This window comes from Leucopleurus acutus, assembly GCF_964270905.1.
Source record: "Leucopleurus acutus genome assembly, chromosome: 17".
In the NCBI taxonomy this organism is placed as follows: domain Eukaryota; kingdom Metazoa; phylum Chordata; class Mammalia; order Artiodactyla; family Delphinidae; genus Leucopleurus; species Leucopleurus acutus.
The window spans coordinates 65,141,734-65,159,661 of NC_139159.1; the positions used below are offsets into that span (position 1 = coordinate 65,141,734).

Sequence of the window (17,928 nt, forward strand, 5' to 3'; positions counted from 1 at the left end):
TGGCGATACTAAGATGCAGTGTTCTCCCTGACACAATCAGAAGGACTGAAAATCTCTGAATGATTCCTTGCTTTGTGCTTCATTATTACTTAAAGCCACAACTGAGTCAATCAAAAATCACCCCACCTATCATTCAGACCCTTCTGTCATACTGCATGATTACTAACACTTTTCACTTGGCATTTATTATTCTCAACTTTGATTGGTTAATTACACATTTATGTCTATATTTCATCCCAGTGTCTTATTTCTCTTTATATCCTCCCTGGTTCTTACGTTGATACTTATACAGAATATAGCCTTAATATAGTCTCTGTTGAGTCTAATAAAAGCTTTTTTTTTTTTTTTTTTTTTTGCGGTACAAGGGCCTCTCACTGTCGTGGCCTCTCCCGTTGCAGAGCACAGACTCCGGACGTGCAGGCTCAGCGGCCGTGGCTCACGGGCCCAGCCATTCTGCGGCATGTGGGATCTTCCCGGACTGGGGCACGAACCCGCGTCCCCTACATCGGCAGGCAGACTCTCAACCAGTGCGCCACCAGGGAAGCCCTAATAAAAGCTTTGAAACAACTTGATCAGAGGAACCTGTTCTTCCAGACTCCAAGATATTTTTAAAATAGATAGGTGAGAGAGGATATTCAGGAGTTCTTCTGTTTCCTCTGCCCTTCTGATTTCCCATAGATATGTACCTCATCTACCTCATCCAGGCCACCACAGTTGAATATTAAGGATGTCCTTTTTTGCTATGTGAACTACATCCAACTAAGAAGAGGGCCCAATACAAGAAATGTGTACATTTTATTCATGAACTATACCAGAAGCAAACACTCTAATTTATGTGAAATAAAGACCAAATAAAACCAGAAGAAAACTGAATGTGTGATTTATTATATTTAAGATTGGTCTATAAGGCTTAAATATGTCTGTCATAATTAACAGTAAGTGAATGCAACTTTACAAAATCAGTATTTCAATACAGTACAGGACTAAATGTGGCAACTGTGCATTGAAAAATTGATATTTCCTCAATGCAAATATCAAATGTGCAGCACCATTTAGAAGCTTCCACTAAAAATGCAAGCTGCAGTAATTATTACAAGCTCTACTCAGAACACAAGACTACCTATATCAAGCGTTAGGGGAAAACAGTGGAGTCATTCAGGCGTAATATGTCAGATTTGGTACAGGATTAAAATACTAACTTTTTTTAATGTCCTGGTTTCAAATTAATAAATACAAAAATAATATAAAAATATACACCAGTTGATAAGACTGCACCGCAGAGGATCAGAAGGTTAAATCTCGCTCTCATATGTATGCAGGTATGTCTTTAGCGTCAGAATTTCTGGGTAGCTGCGGCTGGTCTTGCGGAAGAAATCCAGACTGGTAAGATGTTCAATGTCCCGCACCCGAGCCGTGTGCATCTTTATAAGCTCTTCTACCCATTTGGACTCATCCTCTGAGCTCTGCAACAGAAAGGGAGTACAGAGTCAGAATTTTCCAGAGGAGTTTCTCTACACGGTCCATTTGCTCCACGTCCACAAATGACCTCTACATACTCCTGCACCCAAAGCCAAGGCGTGTTATTCCTTCCTGGCCTCCCCGCCTCTCTCCCACAGTGCTGCTGGCAATGGGCCACAAATACGGGCCCTTGGCTGTGAACATTTTCAGCAGCAATTAGCTGTACCAAATAAGCCAGATGTGTGGTGCGAAACGGCATTCGATGCAACATGTTCTCCTAACATAAATCAAAATTGGGAAAACCAAAGGCCCTGGAGAATTCAGTGATGTGTTTCTTTCCCCTGCTGTCAAATTGCAATGAGAAGTACAGAGCATGAGGAATTAGGAATGCTCCTCTGCCTCCCAAGGAAAGGAAAGAGCTTGTGCCCAATGCACAAAATGATGTGTGTGCATTTCTAGTCCTTCAGAAGAATGTGCTAGATCAAGGACATCCTCTGTTAGACGGCAGTGAATTGATATTTGAATGAGCTCGACTCTAAGCAGCTCAGTTGATACACCTGGCACTTTGGGGCCCGAGAGGCCTGAGCTGGAATCGCAACTCTTCCACTTCCTGGCTGTGAGACCTTGCTGAAGATGCTTGACCTCTCTAGGCCTCAGTTTCTTCATTGGTTCATAAGAATAATAATGCTTACTTCAGCTCCCTGGGAAGGAGGAAGGAGAGGAAGGAAGAAGGGGAAAAAAATGAGTAAAGTAAGGAAACAACATCATGGGTTTTCCCATGATGGGAAGGAAGGAAATCTCTTTCTGTCTTAACTACTTGCCAAAAATTGCCTCACTGGCACAAATTCGAGATGAAAGACATTTAAATGTCCCACACTAAACAATTTATTTCACATCTAAGTAGAAACAAAAAGGCAGTGCAGATAAAGCAGTCCTTTACATTTAAAAAATATCTTCTTTCACTTTTGAGGGAACTTGAGAGAAGGAACGAGATCTGAGAACCTTGAGAATATGGAGAAATGTCTACCTTCGTCAGTAGACATGGGGCAGGAGGGTCTTTGCCAATAATTTTATTCCCAAATGCCTCCGGAATTGCAATGACTTCCAAAAGTCTTTCTACAAGTCGAAGGGTAGCTGTGCATCCCAGGGCTGAGAACGTTCAGGCATGCCCTCGCCCAAGTCTTTGACTGCAAGTGGTCTCAATGAACGACCCACCAAAGCCCAAGAACCTGCACTGGGTTTTCTCAGAAAGCTCCAACCCACACGGACCTGGACAGGAGCTCCAGCAGCTTATGCCAGTGCTAAATATGTACAGGAGGGTGTTGGTTCAGGAAACTGATGCCTGGCCACCCCAGGCAAAATGAAGAAACAGGAAGAAATTGCTTTGCAGGCTGGGGGAAATAAGGATTTTAACCCTCCACGCCCCACCCTCCTAACCCAAGCTAACCAAGATCTCTGCGAGTCATAGGAAAGAACAGGCCTAAATATAACTCTACCCACAACGGTACTGACCAATCCTCCGTGTGACCACATAATTAACGAAGTAGGAGGTCTCCAAATGGGTCGGGACCCCCTCAGAGTAAGCAGAGTAAGCATGAAGTGATATTTTCGGGAGAATTTTCATATTCAACTCATTTATTTGAGTTTTCAATGGTCAGTAAGTCTAATGTTTCCTTTGTAAATGTAAATCATTTGGATGTGTGGACAAGAAGTGAAAAGGTTTTTCCTAATTTAAATAATGGCTAGCCGGGATTATACGAATTTGGGGGAAAATCTGTCTTTGGCTATTTCTTTCCTTGGGAAGTGATTTGCCAATTTCATTTGAGGGGCATTCTCCTCTGGTTCTCACAGGCTAAAATCCGGCCTCCAATTAGTCAAAATACTGGGCTATGTTACACATGAAGAAAATGCCTTCTGCCTCTTGCTAGCAATCCACAGAAGGATTTGCTGCAGGAGACTCTAGTACAAAATGCAAAACTAATAAAAGTCGAATAAAAGTTCATGTGCTCCAAGAGAGGAAAAGAAAAACTTTAAAAATAAATTTAAAAAAGAAATAACTTTACACATTAATGCAAACGAAAGCACAGTCCAGGAACTTGCTTAGTGTTTTTCTTGCTAATGGACATTTATCCTTCACCTGCCTTTTCTCCCTAACTTCCTCCCAAGTGAATTTGTGAATTCAAGTCCCAGAAGTCTTAAGGTGGACTTTAAGGCAAGGACAGGTGTCTGCGTAGGCAAGGGGTTCTTCAATAAGAGGCACGCTGGCCTTGAACTCTATAAGAAATCCCCCTAAGCTCTGTGCAAAGAGGAAGATGTATGAGGACATCAGTGGATTTCATTTGTCAGATGTAACATTGCGGTGAATAAAGAACTGCCTCTGAGCTGAGTTCAGAACAACGTTTTTCAAACTCCTGCATCACCAAATTCCCCTAATGACAGGGAAATGCGAACATACATCCCCCAGGAATTGAGGTGTCTCTTAAATGGCCTACTTTAAGTCTGAAATGTCTTTGTAGTCTCTGCCTTATCTTAAACATGTATGGAAACTTTGAATTTAACTCCATAAAATATGTGTTTCCTTTTTTGCAAAACTTTTGCCTCCCCACAACAAGATTTTAGTAAAACTGAAGTTCAAAAAAGTACATCATGCTACGCAGAGGCATTACATCGCTCTCGGGTATGCCATTACCTAGTCTCGAGGGCTGTGAACAATCAAAACTGAGAAAGTCGAGCCAATAAATTGAGGACAGCTCCTCTCTCACTTGAAGTGCCCCTGCTTCTCCACCTCCCGTCCAATTATTTCTAAGATCTTATTTATCCTTCCAGTACAGTATTGCTGCCTTCCACCTTCCTTTAGAAATTTCCAAGACCACACCCAGTTCAAATTCTGTTCCCTCAATCCTGGGAATCTTGCCAAAGACCTTTGAGGACCATGCTTGATCCCCTCCAATTCAAATTTATCTCCCCCAAACAGAGTCTACAATGTTGCTCTTATGCCTAAACATTTTCCGTGGTTATCTAATGTCTGTGCAATGAGAAAAAAGTCTTCAGGCCCCAAGCTTCCACTATAGAAATCTGATAAATTTGAAAAAGGATGGGCTTTTGGAATCAGAGGCCTTGAATCTAAAGTTCTACTTTTCTACTGACTAACCAGTAACCATGTTACATACTTTTTCTTTATGAGCTACAGGTTTCTCAAGAGTTAATGAAAGGGGAGGGGAAGGAGCTCATATATATCTGCCTAATAGGGTAATGAGATGGTCAGAAGTAATGAATGAGAGGACCTGCACAGTACTTGGATAGTAACATGGACTCAATCAATGATAACTACTACTACTATGGCCGCTATGACTACTACCACGACTACTTTTACTTTAAATCTGATTCCATGCAAACTTTAAAACCTTACCTCCCACTATGATCCTCATTTCCAATATTCTAGCCAACTTAATTAGCTTTTTCAGCCATATTTCAATTTTTTGTCTGCACCTGTTATTTTGTTTTGCATGGTCATAGCCTCAATCTTCACCTGTAATTGAAGCCGTACCCCCAAAGCTGCCTTGTCCACGAAGCTGAAAATCTCTGTTGAAGCTATTCTTAAGGGTCTTTGCCTTTTAGTGAAGCAATTTCTGTGCTTGTTTCATTTACTTTCCCCCTTGAAGGCTGCCTGGAGTGTGACTATGTTAAACACGCCATCATTTTTCCCAGGGTACCTTACATAATTAAGGAATTTGAGTATGGCTTTTTGACTAAAAATCTTCCTCTGTAGATTTTATCTCCTATTCTATTATATAAACAAAAGCATAGAGACTATTACTTCTAAAATCAACCTTGGAGCACAGGATTTCCATCGCATTAAAGAAACCTGGAGTAATCACGTGATTTGTCCCTGAGTGCAGCATTAGTACAGAGCCAGGAGCACAGAGCACGGATCCTGTCTGCCTTCCTGAGGCTTTTTTGCCATGCCGTCCTCCTTTCACGTTGCAATAAGTGAATCAAGAGTCATCTGTGCTCTTTAAGAATGGGGTGACCTGTTACGTCTGCCCTCATAACTAGTAGCAAATGAAACTCTGATTTGTAAAGTATATATTCCTGTGTGTGTGTCTTTTTAAAAAAGTTTTTATGAATGAAATGTTCAAACATCCACAAAAGTAGAGCGAATGATATAATGAGCTCCTGAGAACTCTTCCCTCATTTCAGTAATTACCAAAATTGTGTTACTTTTCACTTTCTACAAAATATCTATGTCTTTTGCAAAATGGAAAACGTGGGCACTTCTATCATTTGCCAAAATCAAACACAGAAATAGAACAACATTAAATGCACACACATCCCACACACCCCTATGCTGAAAAATAAAAAGCCATTAGAGCACAAAGTTCCCAAGTGTTATGCAAAGTTTCCTTTGGGTCCTTTCTAAAGACCCAATTTGTATACCCATTTGTGTAGTGCAAATGTTTTACGATAAGTATGTCCTAGTTCAAGGGTGGGAATATAAATTAAGACACCAAGATGAATTCTGTCAGCAAATCCTAAAGGACACTGTTCTTGAACTCACATTGCAGCTTTCATCATTGTCTGGTCTGTGAGGAAGGATGAATGAGGAGACAGAGAGGGGGCCGTCACACTTGTCGGCAGGCTGGGTGAAATCCAGGCAGCTGGTGATGATGCTGTAGTAGTGAGTTGGAACAGGAATAGAACTGCCTTCCACGTACCTGAAACAGGAAGGCAAAATCAAACTCTAGCCGAGGTAGTAGCTTTCTTTTTTAAATGGTGGCCAGTGAATATTGCCCAAGTCACTAAAATTAAATTTCACTCGATGGAGTCATCTTTCACTTACAGGTGTTAACCCACTTCTATATCTTTGAATATCATGTTTTCAGTGCCTGGAATCCCCTCTTTCTCTCAACCTGGTAGACTGAAAAAGATACTCCAGACAAAGAAAACAGCTTGAACCAATTCTCAGAGGCGGGACATAATGCATAGGTCAATGGAGTAGAAATGTAAGTCTGGAAGAGTCAATAAAAGGCAAAGTAAGGGGGGCTCTGAGTGCCAAAGTTGTAGAGTTTGGGCACTATTTTTCAGGCAGTAATGCTCCACTGAAGGTTTCTGTGCTAGGAAGTACCATTATGAGATCCATGTTTCAGGAAAATAACTTTCATAGACTTGTATAAAATGGACCAGAGGCAGAAAACACAGGGGCTAGGAGAGTGATAGCCCTTCCAGCCACAGTGAGATCCTGAACTTGGTACAGTTGGTACAGAGAATTCATTTACTAAAGAAAATTCTAAGAACTGAGTGCTACTGATGAGTTACAAAAGTATAAAATATTATTTTGAGTAGAGCATAGTATAGAAATTCATAATTCCTTACCTGGTTTTCTATTATCTTAATTTTAATCATTTCAAAATATTGAAATTATAATTGAACTAACAGTATAATTTGGGCTGAAAACTATGACAATAATCAGCAATAAAATAAATGTACAAGTAGGATAAAATTTCTCTTATGGATGACTGGAAAGGGGGTAGGATAACACCTATTTTATTAGTTATATATATGAAAAAAATTAGCATTTTATGTCTGTCTGTCAATCACAATGAAACCCTCTCATATTTTGTGTTGCTCTCTAACTGTTTCATGCATGTATAAAATTAAATGAAGAGGGCTTCCCTGGTGGTGCAGTGGTTAAGAATCTGCCTGCCAATGCAGGGGACACAGGTTGGAGTCCTGGTCCGGGAAGATCCCACGTGCCGCAGAGCAACTTAGCCCGTGTGCCACAACTACTGAAGCCCGCGTGCCTAGAGCCGTGCTCCGCAACAAGAGAAGGCACCGCAATGAGAAGCTCTCACACCGAAACGAAGAGTAGCTCCCGCTTGCCACAACTAGAGAAAGCCTGCATGCAGCAACGAAGATCCAACGCAGCCAAAAATAAAATTTAAAAAATCTTTTAAAAGAGTTCTTCAAATATTAGGTGTATCAGCTCCTTAAAAAAAATTAAATGATGACCTATTATGAATTTGTTGTATTTATATCTTCTTACTTTCTCCACCAGATTGTAAGTTCCTTATGAACAGAGTATGCCTCATCCTTTTATATCCCTAATAGCACCACAGAGAGGGATAGAAATGAGATTTGACCAAAGTTTATATGTAATTTCCTATTGAAATGTACTGACTCAGAAAACCTAAGGAATTCTAAAAGTCCCCCCCAAATAGTGAACACAAGTGAAAATTATCATCTTCCCACTAAAGAGTTGTTGAAGAATAAAGTTAAAAAAATTTCTAATCTTTTGATACATTTTCTTTCATGAAAATGAAAAGTGCATTTATTTACCACAAATCCTAATTCCTTTCCAACCACCAATGCCTCGTTTAATCACAGATCCAAAAGAACTGAAGAAATCACAAGGAGATTCGAAGAGCAACAGATTTAAGAGGTATCAGCTCTTCTCTAGTACGTGAATATTTGAAAAATATTCTTGAGTGAGATCTTGGAATTTAAAAGCACACGTTGCGTGGGAATGAAAAGCTTACTGTTTGATTTTGTCTTGTGTGTCATGTAAGCCATCGTAGTCATAGTCAAAAATTGGTCCACTTATCACATTAACTCCATTTCTTTCTGAAGCATATTTCTTCACCAGAACCCTTTGGAAATAATTCCAGACTCCTGTACAAAAACAAAATCAGTTCTCCGTAAACAAAACTCCTTGCTTTGGCCAAATTCTCTCTTGGATGCATTAAACAAGCCAAATGTCACAAGCCAAGAGACAGTAGATCTGTTGTGATTCTTAAGAGCAATCCATCCTAAAGCATTAGCTGCGGGTGTGTCATTTATGAACCGGCCAAGAGAAAGATACGGAGACAATGGTAGAGGAGTTTAACGTAGCCCAACCAGTCAGGGAAGGATTTACGGGTGAAGTGGTTACTAGGCTGAGATCTGAAGGACAAGTGGGTGTTTCTGAGGCAAAGAGGTGGAGACAACATTCCAGGCAGAGAGAATAGTATGTGCAACAGGGGAAGTATGGTGTTTGTGGGAAATTGAAAAAAGGCTTTAATCTACTTTCTCTTCTTTCACATGTCGTAGATGGGCTAATTCTCAAGTTTATGTCTCTAGCCCTAACCTTTCCAGGCAACTCCAGACATGTTATCCAACCAGCCCTCTCAGGGTGCATTTGAAAACCTAATAATCATATCTAACAAAAAATTATCCAAACAGAATTCTTGATTTTTCATCCACTCCTGATCCAACTCTTGGCTTCTCCATCATAGCCAGTGGCACTCGCACTCACCCCGATGTTCAGGTCAAAATCTTAGGATTCATCCCTGACTTCTCTCCTTACTTCATACGCATGTGAACAAGTCCTGTTAGTGCTACCTCTAAAATACATCCCAGTCTTCCAAATCTGACCACTCCTCACAATTTTCACTGCATCCACCCTGCTCTAAGTCACTATCCTCTTTGCAATGAACTACCACAAAAGACTACTTGGCACCTTGGGAGAAACTCTTCCTTCCCCGCAGCCCATTCTCTTTGGAGTAGCCAGATGGATCCTTTTACACTATAAATGTGATTGTATCACATTTCTGCAACACCCACCTCTAACACTCCAGATGATTTCTCACTGTAATTAAAATAAAATCCCAACTTTCCACCATGGCCCTTGCCTCCCTCCATGACTTTTCCTCCTATTCCTTTCCCCCTCAGGTACATGCCTTTCTTCCTGTCTCCCTACTCACTAAACTTGTTTCAGAGTAAGATTTTGCATATGCTTTTCCCTTCATCTGGAAAACACGTCCCCTGACTAGGCATGCCTAGTTTCTCCTCCGCTATTCCTTTCTCACTTTCATGGTCATCCTCTAGAGAGGATTTCCTTGGCCTCGCTAGCTCCAATTTACACGATAGTCAATCACAGGGGAAGGAGAGGGGCAGAATGGAAAAGGGAAAAGGCAAAAGAAGGGAATAACAGAACACGACAGGAAAGGCAAACCAAAGAAGTTGGCTCTAACATGTTAGATTTAACTTACCATGCTCTATTCTACATCGGGGTTTTGAGGTTCAGGCTGTTATCATTTTTTACCTCCCCTTATTAGAAAATGCTTGGGCATTTTTCCCATAGTGCTTCAACTGCTGATCCTCTATTCTAAATGAGAAAGACAGAGCAGCCCACCAGAGCCAAAATACCATGGATAATTATTTGCAATAAAGAAATGAGGACAGTGGGGAAGAAGTTCAAATGTTAACTTAAGCGTAAAAATTGGAGAGCCATAGAGGGAAAGAAATAACAATGAGAACAGTCAAAAGGCCAAACCCGCAGAAATGTGGCATGCGAGAAAACCATTCCCCTAGTGAAGGAGGACAGCGGGCCCTCTGTGAAAGGCCTTTGGCCACACCAGCCTCAGGGTGGTACCGTGTGCTTCCTTTATTGCTGCTTGGTCAAAAAGGCATCAGTAAAGGATAAAGAAATCCAGGAAACCCTGATTTGTGGGAATTCAATGAAGCTGCATTCCATGTAATATTAGGACAAATGGACCTACGGGGCTTTGTGAAAGGTTTCTCAGCTGGGGCTGAGAACAAACGAGGAAACCTTTTAAAAGCATACTTTAATTTTTCACTCATAGGCAAGAGATTCTACCTTTGAATAAGCCTTTATTTACTAACTTAGGACATCAAATAAACATTTTTTTTTCTCTAAACCGTGTTGGCCATTTCACCAATGTCAAGTTGAGGAGGCTCGGCTCTGTAGATGACATTCCACCATCTCGTGTCCTATTTTGAGACTTTATTTCAGCCCTGAGAGTCATGTAACACAGCCCAATACTCCTTTAGAAAGTGGAGTTATGTAGAAGTGTTTCCTTTTCCTACCTTTCCTATAAGCATATATGTCTGCTCACTGTAAATAAACTAAAGGGAGGGCAAAGCTACTCTATAATGCTTTCTCTGTCTTTGAATACATGGATGGTTGGATGGATGGAGGGATGCAGGGATGGAGGGAATATGGATGGATAGGCAAATGAATGAATTCTTTGTTAGCAGAAATAGAAAACGGATTGTTTTTGTCATTGGACAGTTAAGTTACAAATCCATAGAAGTCATGCAATCAAATCTCATAATTTTATAAATGACAGGCTAAATGGCATTTCTGTGATCACAGAGCCAGTGTTCACACTCCAGAGACCAGAACTCAGTTTTGGGGCTGGGGCTCACTGTGCCTATACCATTCATTTCATCACTACCATCCACAAATATTTATGTCATATACAAAGAAATTATGAGTGTATATAATTTGCACAGCCCTAAAACCTACTGAACTTAATTCTCTGATGATTCAGAAGACCCTTTAAGCTCTTGCTGGGTTTCGGGGTCAATATTCAGAATACATCACCATCCCACTAAAGGAAAAAGGTGTTAGTGGCTTTTACTGTAACATTCTATAAATAAATACAGATGCTGTTAAATGTCAGGTAGCCTCCAAAATACAGAGAAGACTCTTTTAAACCACTGAGCATTGAAATAGAGAGAACACCGGATTAGAAGGAAAGCACAAACTTGGTTTAGCTCAGCTTCTGCCATTCATGGGTCACTTCTTGTGACTTCAATTTCTTAATTATAAACAAGGGATAAAAAAAACCTGCCAAGCTCCCTCACAGATTCATATTTTGGCTTAGCAGTAGAGAATTTACATTAAAGTTCTTCAAAAATTATAAAGGCTAAACACATGAAAGGTATTATTATTATTAAAATGAATAGAGAGGTAGGAAAGGTAAGTGGTAAATTTAGAAACATTTCTTTCCACAAATAATAGTCTACTAGGTAAATATTAGACTTACGTTTGAAAGCAGGATACATTGGAACCATATTGGTTACAAGGAATGCATCATATTTAGTTTCTGGCAAAGAGCTCAGATCTAAACATTGGGAAAACAAATAGTGCCCATTACATAATAAAATCGACATCAATAAAAAAAGGAATCTTCTAAAATGGTCCAAACAGCATGAAATGCATGTATCTACTCTTTTATTCCTACTTATCCCATTCTTTATATACCATTTCCTACTTCCCTTCCCACTCAATCTCTTTTCTTCAATCTCTTTTCTCAATAGTTCTCCTTAAAAAAATTTTTATGATTCTTTTTCTTCCTACTTAATCTTGGGTCTACTAAGTATTTTATAAAAGAATTCTTTGATTTTACTGGCATAATTTGGACTTTTAAAAAAATGTCATCAAGGTAATGAGAGAGAATTAAAGGGCTTCATGTATTCTTAAGAGATCACCTCTATAGTATTATGTAAAAGATTTATGTCAATAATTTCCTATTTCACTTTCAGATGCTCATTTAGTGATGTCAGGTGACACACAGAATATTCCCTTGCATTTTAGATTCCCCGGGAATAGGATTTGTGAAAGCTGGTCTCTTTTCTGGCGGCTGCTTTTGGAAGGCTCCCAGAGAAGTTCATCTCCTCAATCTCTTGAGCGCCCCTCTGGTTTTTAGGTTTTTTAGAAAACCTAAAAACCACTGAAATCCTAAATACCAAGTTGCACACGCCAGACTCCACAAAATAACATCCCTCTAGAATGGTCAGATCCTGCTATCTGTAACTTACAAGGAGGAAAGAGGAATCCATAGGACATCTGTTTATCATTTTTGTAGGCCAAACAGCTCTGACTGAAACTCGGAGAAACACGGACATCAGGCCGGACGCAATTGGTCAGGTGTTCAGGGATGCCAGAGACCTCAGCCTGTATGGTAGTCACAGGTAGTCAGCAATGCCATGGCAGAGACAACACCAAACCAACAGGGAAATACTGAAGCCAGATTGTTTGGTTCCAGACAGCCAGAAGCAAAGCCCCATTAGCTTTTACTATAGCTCATATTCTGATATTGACTCTTTTTTTTTTTCTAAGGACCTCAGTTTTAAATGTACTAAGCTAGTAACTTTTGAACTCTTAAGTCTTTAGTAGCAGGACTCTTTTATCAGTCTTAGGTGAAACAATAATACGCAAGGCAGAAATCTCACTGTTGATATAACAAATGAGATTCCACATAAGACAGCTTAAAAAATAATATTCTGAGAAATGATATAGACATATCTCCTATTTTAAAAAAAAGACTATATATGTATTGTGTGTGCCTGAGTACAAATGAATAAGAAGCTGTGTTTGGGGCAGTGGAAGTAGTCATTTGTATTCAGAGTTTAAAAACATAGTTCAACTGCCCAATGAATTTTTCTAATTCCTGATATAAACTTTCTTACCTCATCTTTACCAAAACTGAAACCCCGACATAAAAACCTTCATTAAAAAAGAACAGGATGTTGATAGTGGGGCAGGCTATACATGTGTGGAACCGTGGGTATATGGGAAATTTCTGTCCCTCCCATTCAGTTTTGTTCTGAACCTAAAACTGCTCTAAAAAATAAAGTCTGTTAAAACAAATGGCCAGATACTGGTGGTTTCTGTAACTAGTGGACCATGTCGAGCAGAGTAAAAAAAAAACTAAAAGAATTAGTATGCTATGCTATTTCACCTATTACCATGAAGTTTTTAGAACACTGCAGAAAGTCTAATTCAAAATATTTTACAACAGATCCAATATAGGATTTCTTTCATCAGGAAAACTTAAAATCTTGTCTAAGACAATTCTGTTCAGCAAACAATCATTATCTTAAGGCAAGGAGCGTAATGACATGAAGAACATGAAACCCAGTTTTCTCAATGACCTGTTTGGAAACAGTGTACGATGTCCAGAGTGGCATTAGGAATATTTCACTATAACTGCTTTCAAAGTCAGTGTGATACAAGATATCATATCTAGTCCGATAAAGCACTGCAGGCCGTCCATAGAGGAGGTGTCTCTCTAGGAAAGAAAAAAATAAACTGTCTTAAACTCATATTAAACTGTACATCAAATGTTAAAGAAATATTGAAAGAGAGTCAAATTGTCCACGATTTGCTTGCTTACTTATTAATAATGTAGCTCCTTCTTCTTAATTTAATCAGGTTAGTTTTCCTAACACTGCTGTGGTTTATTTGATCACCTAAGCGTGGGTCAAGGCTTACAGTTATCAAAACTGTAATGTAAGTACCATATTTATTTGAATGGTTTTTTTCAGTTATAAAGAATTTTAATCTGTATGGGAAAGACAATTATTTATTAAATTTTGAAATGATTCAGCTGAATGGGAAGTCAAGACAATTAGATTTTTATGGAATTAATTCACTTGACCCTGGAAAGGCTCATCAAATTAACCAAAGATTTAATTAAGAGGAAGGTACTCTTTGATCATTATTTGTAAACTGCAACTCAAATATGCATTATTTCAGCATAAAAAGTGAGTACTAATGAGCATTTAAAGTAAGTAGCTTTGTGACATGGAGGAAAACTCTTTAGGTAAGAACTTAAAGGAACATGTATAGATAAAATAAGTGGCATTCAAGGGGGTCCTTTAAATACAAAAGGGAGGTCATCGGTTACCAAAGAACTCAGTTAAGACCCCAGAATGTAGATTCAGACCCCTAAGAGGAAGCTCTCCTCTTAGGAAAAAATAAAGGTTTGAAACTTTATTCTTCTAAGAAGAAGACATGGGAGATTAATGTGCAAACCTTCATTCTACGCCCACAATAAATGCCTCAAGCTTGATCTGCCCATTTTAGACAGGCTAAAGTCAGAACTGCCATAGAGTCATAGAAATTGGGGTCCTGCAGACCAAAATATTGAGAGACTGAGGCTTTGGCAATTCACGATCCCCTAAGTGATAATCCAAAAAAAAATTGTTTTACTATGATTTCTATTAGAAAAAAATCAGTTCTGGCACTTACTAAATTATGTATACATGTTGCTTTAATTAAAGTATTACCATTCTACACAAGTAACAGAGAAAACCCTTTGTAGATTACTTTGCAAGACCCTCCCAAGTAGAACTGCTGATTTGAGGCAAAATAGCCCACAGTTCACAGCACAAGCCTGTTCTGGATAGCTGGGCTTTGTCAACATTGCAGTAAATGTAGAAGTCTTGGTAAAGCTACCAAATTTGGGGGCCCACCCCTAAGAATTAGAACATAATATGCTAATATCGTATAAATGAAATATAATGAAAAGCCAGCAAATCATAACAGTAGTACTTGGGAGCAGTTTACCAGGTCAGACTTTCCTTCAAAACTCAAACCAAACCTTTTCTAGGTTCAAAATTTCCATTAACGTTTTCCTTGATTTCATTTTTGCTGCCTCTGAATTTCCTGGTTTCAGCTGGAAGCAGAAGTATCAAGATTCTTTGAGAAGCTATTCTCTTTTTATCATTCAAGTTTTAATGCTTACCCAACACATTCCTCCAAGCTCAGATGCAAACCTGGCATATTATCCAATCTATCCCATTAAGAGGACAGCAAAACAGCAGCCATAGTCCTCTATGCAACACCCCTCTTTAGAGCAGCCATCAGTCAACACTCTTAGACAATCTATAGACTCCACCAACTCTGGTTCCTCCTTATTTCTCACCATTCCTCAACATAGCACTCCGTTCCATGAAGGCTGATTGATCTGTAATACTGCTCATAATCATTGTCAACAGCTCTATGCTATTATATATAGGACTCCTTTTCTCTCTACTGGGAATAACTTCTCCACCAGTCCTGTCACTTATCTCCCTCCAAATTTTTCATTAATGTATTCCCCCCCCCCCCCATCAAACATATACTGAGTACCTTCTTTGTGTCAGGCCTTGGGCTATGGAATAGAGATACTTGGTAAAGACAATTAAGATAGAGCTTTTGGGTTTCCCAGGTGGCACATTGGTTGAGAGACCATCTGCCGATGCAGGGGACACGGGTTCATGCCCCAGCCTGGGAAGATCCCACATGCCGCAGAGCGGCTGGGCCCGTGAGCCATGGCCGCTGAGCCTGCGCGTCCGGAGCCTGTGCTCCGCAGTGGGAGCGGTCACGACAGCGAGAGGGCCGCGTACCGCAAAGAAAAAAAAAAAGATAGAGCTTTTACCCTCAAGAAGCTCACAGTTCAATTAGAGAGACAAACATGGCATAAATAACTAAAATGCAATATGCTGCTCACTATATCAGAGATATCTACATAGTGGAACAGGAAAACAGAGCATGAGGCATGCCGCAGATGGGGATGAGGTGGCATCAGTACGGACCTTACAGAACTTATGAAGCTAAACCAGAGTGACCCCACATCCCATTTATGCCTGTTGCCCTGGCATAATTGTCCTTCTCACCTTCAAAAGGGGATGACAAATAATATGGTCACATAGCTCAGCTCCCATGAAAGAGACATGGGGAGGAGAGGGAGAAAAGGACAAGACGGGAAGAGACATCTTAAGAGTCACTTTCTCCTGAAAGATTTCTCCAGTTAAGCTTCTCCATCTCTACTCATGCTTCTGTTCTGCATGTAGAAACTCAATTTTCTTTGGAAATGTGGGTGTCATAGCTCCCAAGATATGCACAACTGCAGTTTTTGGCACACAGTTGGAGCCCAAATATATCATCATCTGACTAACTTTTTCTCAATTGTTAACTGAGCATGTATGGCATGAAGAAAAAAAAATGTAGTGGCTTTGGCAGTCTCCTAATATCCAACCAAGTTCCCCAACTGACCCAAAGAATCTACTTGGGTCTTCCTGTTGCACAATAGCTTCATCTAAGAAAGAGGTGAAATCATCTTTGCAGTAAGAAACACTTTAAGGTCCAGAAACAAAATTTAGATTTCCCTTTTTCAGTTTATCAGGGTATCAAACAATCACAGGTTCTTGGTCACAGCCTGCTACTCCCTAGGACATCTTAGACAAGTCACCCATTGCATTTCTGTTTAGCAAAAAGTCCCTTGTTGAGCCAGAAGAGTGTACTTGAACCTCACTCTTTGGACACATAAGTGCTTCATCTAGAGACCAGCCACCCTGGAGATGAGCCTGCAATCTTCTGCTTTTGAAATATGTTCCTCGTGATTTCTTGATATGGATCTAGTATAGCTTGTGTCTTCCCAGGCTGGGTTCCTACTCTGTGAAATTCCAGACAGAGCCTCCATTCCACACTCCAGTTCCCTGTTTACAATAGTGGCTGGCATTTTTGATACATGCCACGGTTCTCCTCCAGATACCACGTCGGCAAAATACTGTGAGGCAAATCTTTTTAAGTGGTGTGGACTTCCCCAGCGCTCATTCTTTTTGTCTTCCAAAACTTGGTCATCCAGACTTGAGTGTGTGTTTCTTTTCCCTCTTCAGCTTCCTGATTCATATTCCCACAGATTAGCTGGCTGACTTGAGAGCCACATGAAAATCTCTCCTCTTTTTTGTTTTTATTTTAAACATCTACTCCCACAATAATATGCTCTTACATTTTACCACAAAGTCTCTAGCCAAGGTCTTTCCTTTTCCTACGTCCTTTCTCCTCCTTTGCCTTAGAAGTGTCTACTAGCATTTCCTGCCATGTCAACCTCCTCTGGGATTAGATTTGATGCCTCTGGTAGGGTCCTGTTCTTTCTTACCTCAACCCTTAAAACACTACGCTGGGGCTTCCCTGGTGGCACAGTGGTTGAGAGTCCGCCTGCCGATGCAGGGGACGCGGGTTTGTGCCCCAGTCCAGGAAGATCCCACATGCCGCGGAGCGGCTGGGCCCATGAGCCATGGCCGCTGAGCCTGCACCTCCGGAGCCTGTGCTCCGCAACGGGAGAGGCCACAACAGTGAGAGGCCCGCGTACGGCAAAAAAAAAAAAAAAAGTATACCACAATAATCCCAGGGGAAGGTGATTATTCACCTTATTTATCCTCAAGAGGTCCTTCAGAACAAAACTGAAGGTTATGCATTTCTGAACAAAATCTAAAATGGGTTTTCTTCTACCCAAAAGAAAAAGATGTTGGTTTTGTTTTAAAGGCTACCCTTAAACCAAACTTGAAAACAGTGTATCTACAATCTCTCATTTGGAGGCTATAAACAAAAGGTAAAGAGGATCTTAAAAGTCAGGCTGTAAAGTTTGATTTTATTTTGTGTAATGAGGATTTTTCCAAGGAGTTTCTGCATTCTAGGACCACAGCTACTAAGTAAGAGACTTTAAGAGAATCCAAGGGAAACCCTAAGGAACAATCAAAGATAATACCAGAAGACTGGGTGACTTGGGCAGATCTGTGAGTGTTATCACTATCAGACAAGAAATATTTACTGAATTGATGAATCACTGCAACAAGCATACTAACATGCATACTTAATTTTAAAAATAAAGACTAAGATTTTTAGAAACCATAACCTTCAGGTGGCAATGGTGTCAAGAAACAGCACTCTCGGGGCTTTCCTTGTGGCACAGTGGTTGAGAGTCTGTCTGTCGATGCAGGGGACACGGGTTCGTGCCCCAGTCCGGGAAGATCCCACATGCCGCAGAGCGGCTGGGCCCGTGAGCCATGGCCGCTGAGCCTGCGCGTCCGGAGCCTGTGCTCCGCAACGGGAGAGACCACAACAGTGAGAGGCCT

At 40.3% G+C, this 17,928-nt stretch overlaps 1 protein-coding gene across 1 annotated transcript in view; it reads right to left on the reverse strand.

Annotated features, from left to right (window-relative positions):
* Positions 1 to 895: 895 nt before the first annotated feature.
* The window catches only part of ENPP2 (ectonucleotide pyrophosphatase/phosphodiesterase 2), a gene marked incomplete at its 5' end in the record, with an annotated part of 107,555 nt that continues 90,522 nt past the window's right edge, over positions 896 to 17,928 (reverse strand). Inside the window, 7 exon segments of the mRNA XM_082858568.1 lie at positions 896 to 1,463; positions 6,017 to 6,173; positions 7,995 to 8,127; positions 11,289 to 11,366; positions 12,064 to 12,199; positions 13,180 to 13,316; positions 14,631 to 14,705. Of these exon segments, the coding sequence (XP_082714694.1) occupies positions 1,293 to 1,463; positions 6,017 to 6,173; positions 7,995 to 8,127; positions 11,289 to 11,366; positions 12,064 to 12,199; positions 13,180 to 13,316; positions 14,631 to 14,705 (887 nt within the window). The 3' untranslated portion in view covers positions 896 to 1,292.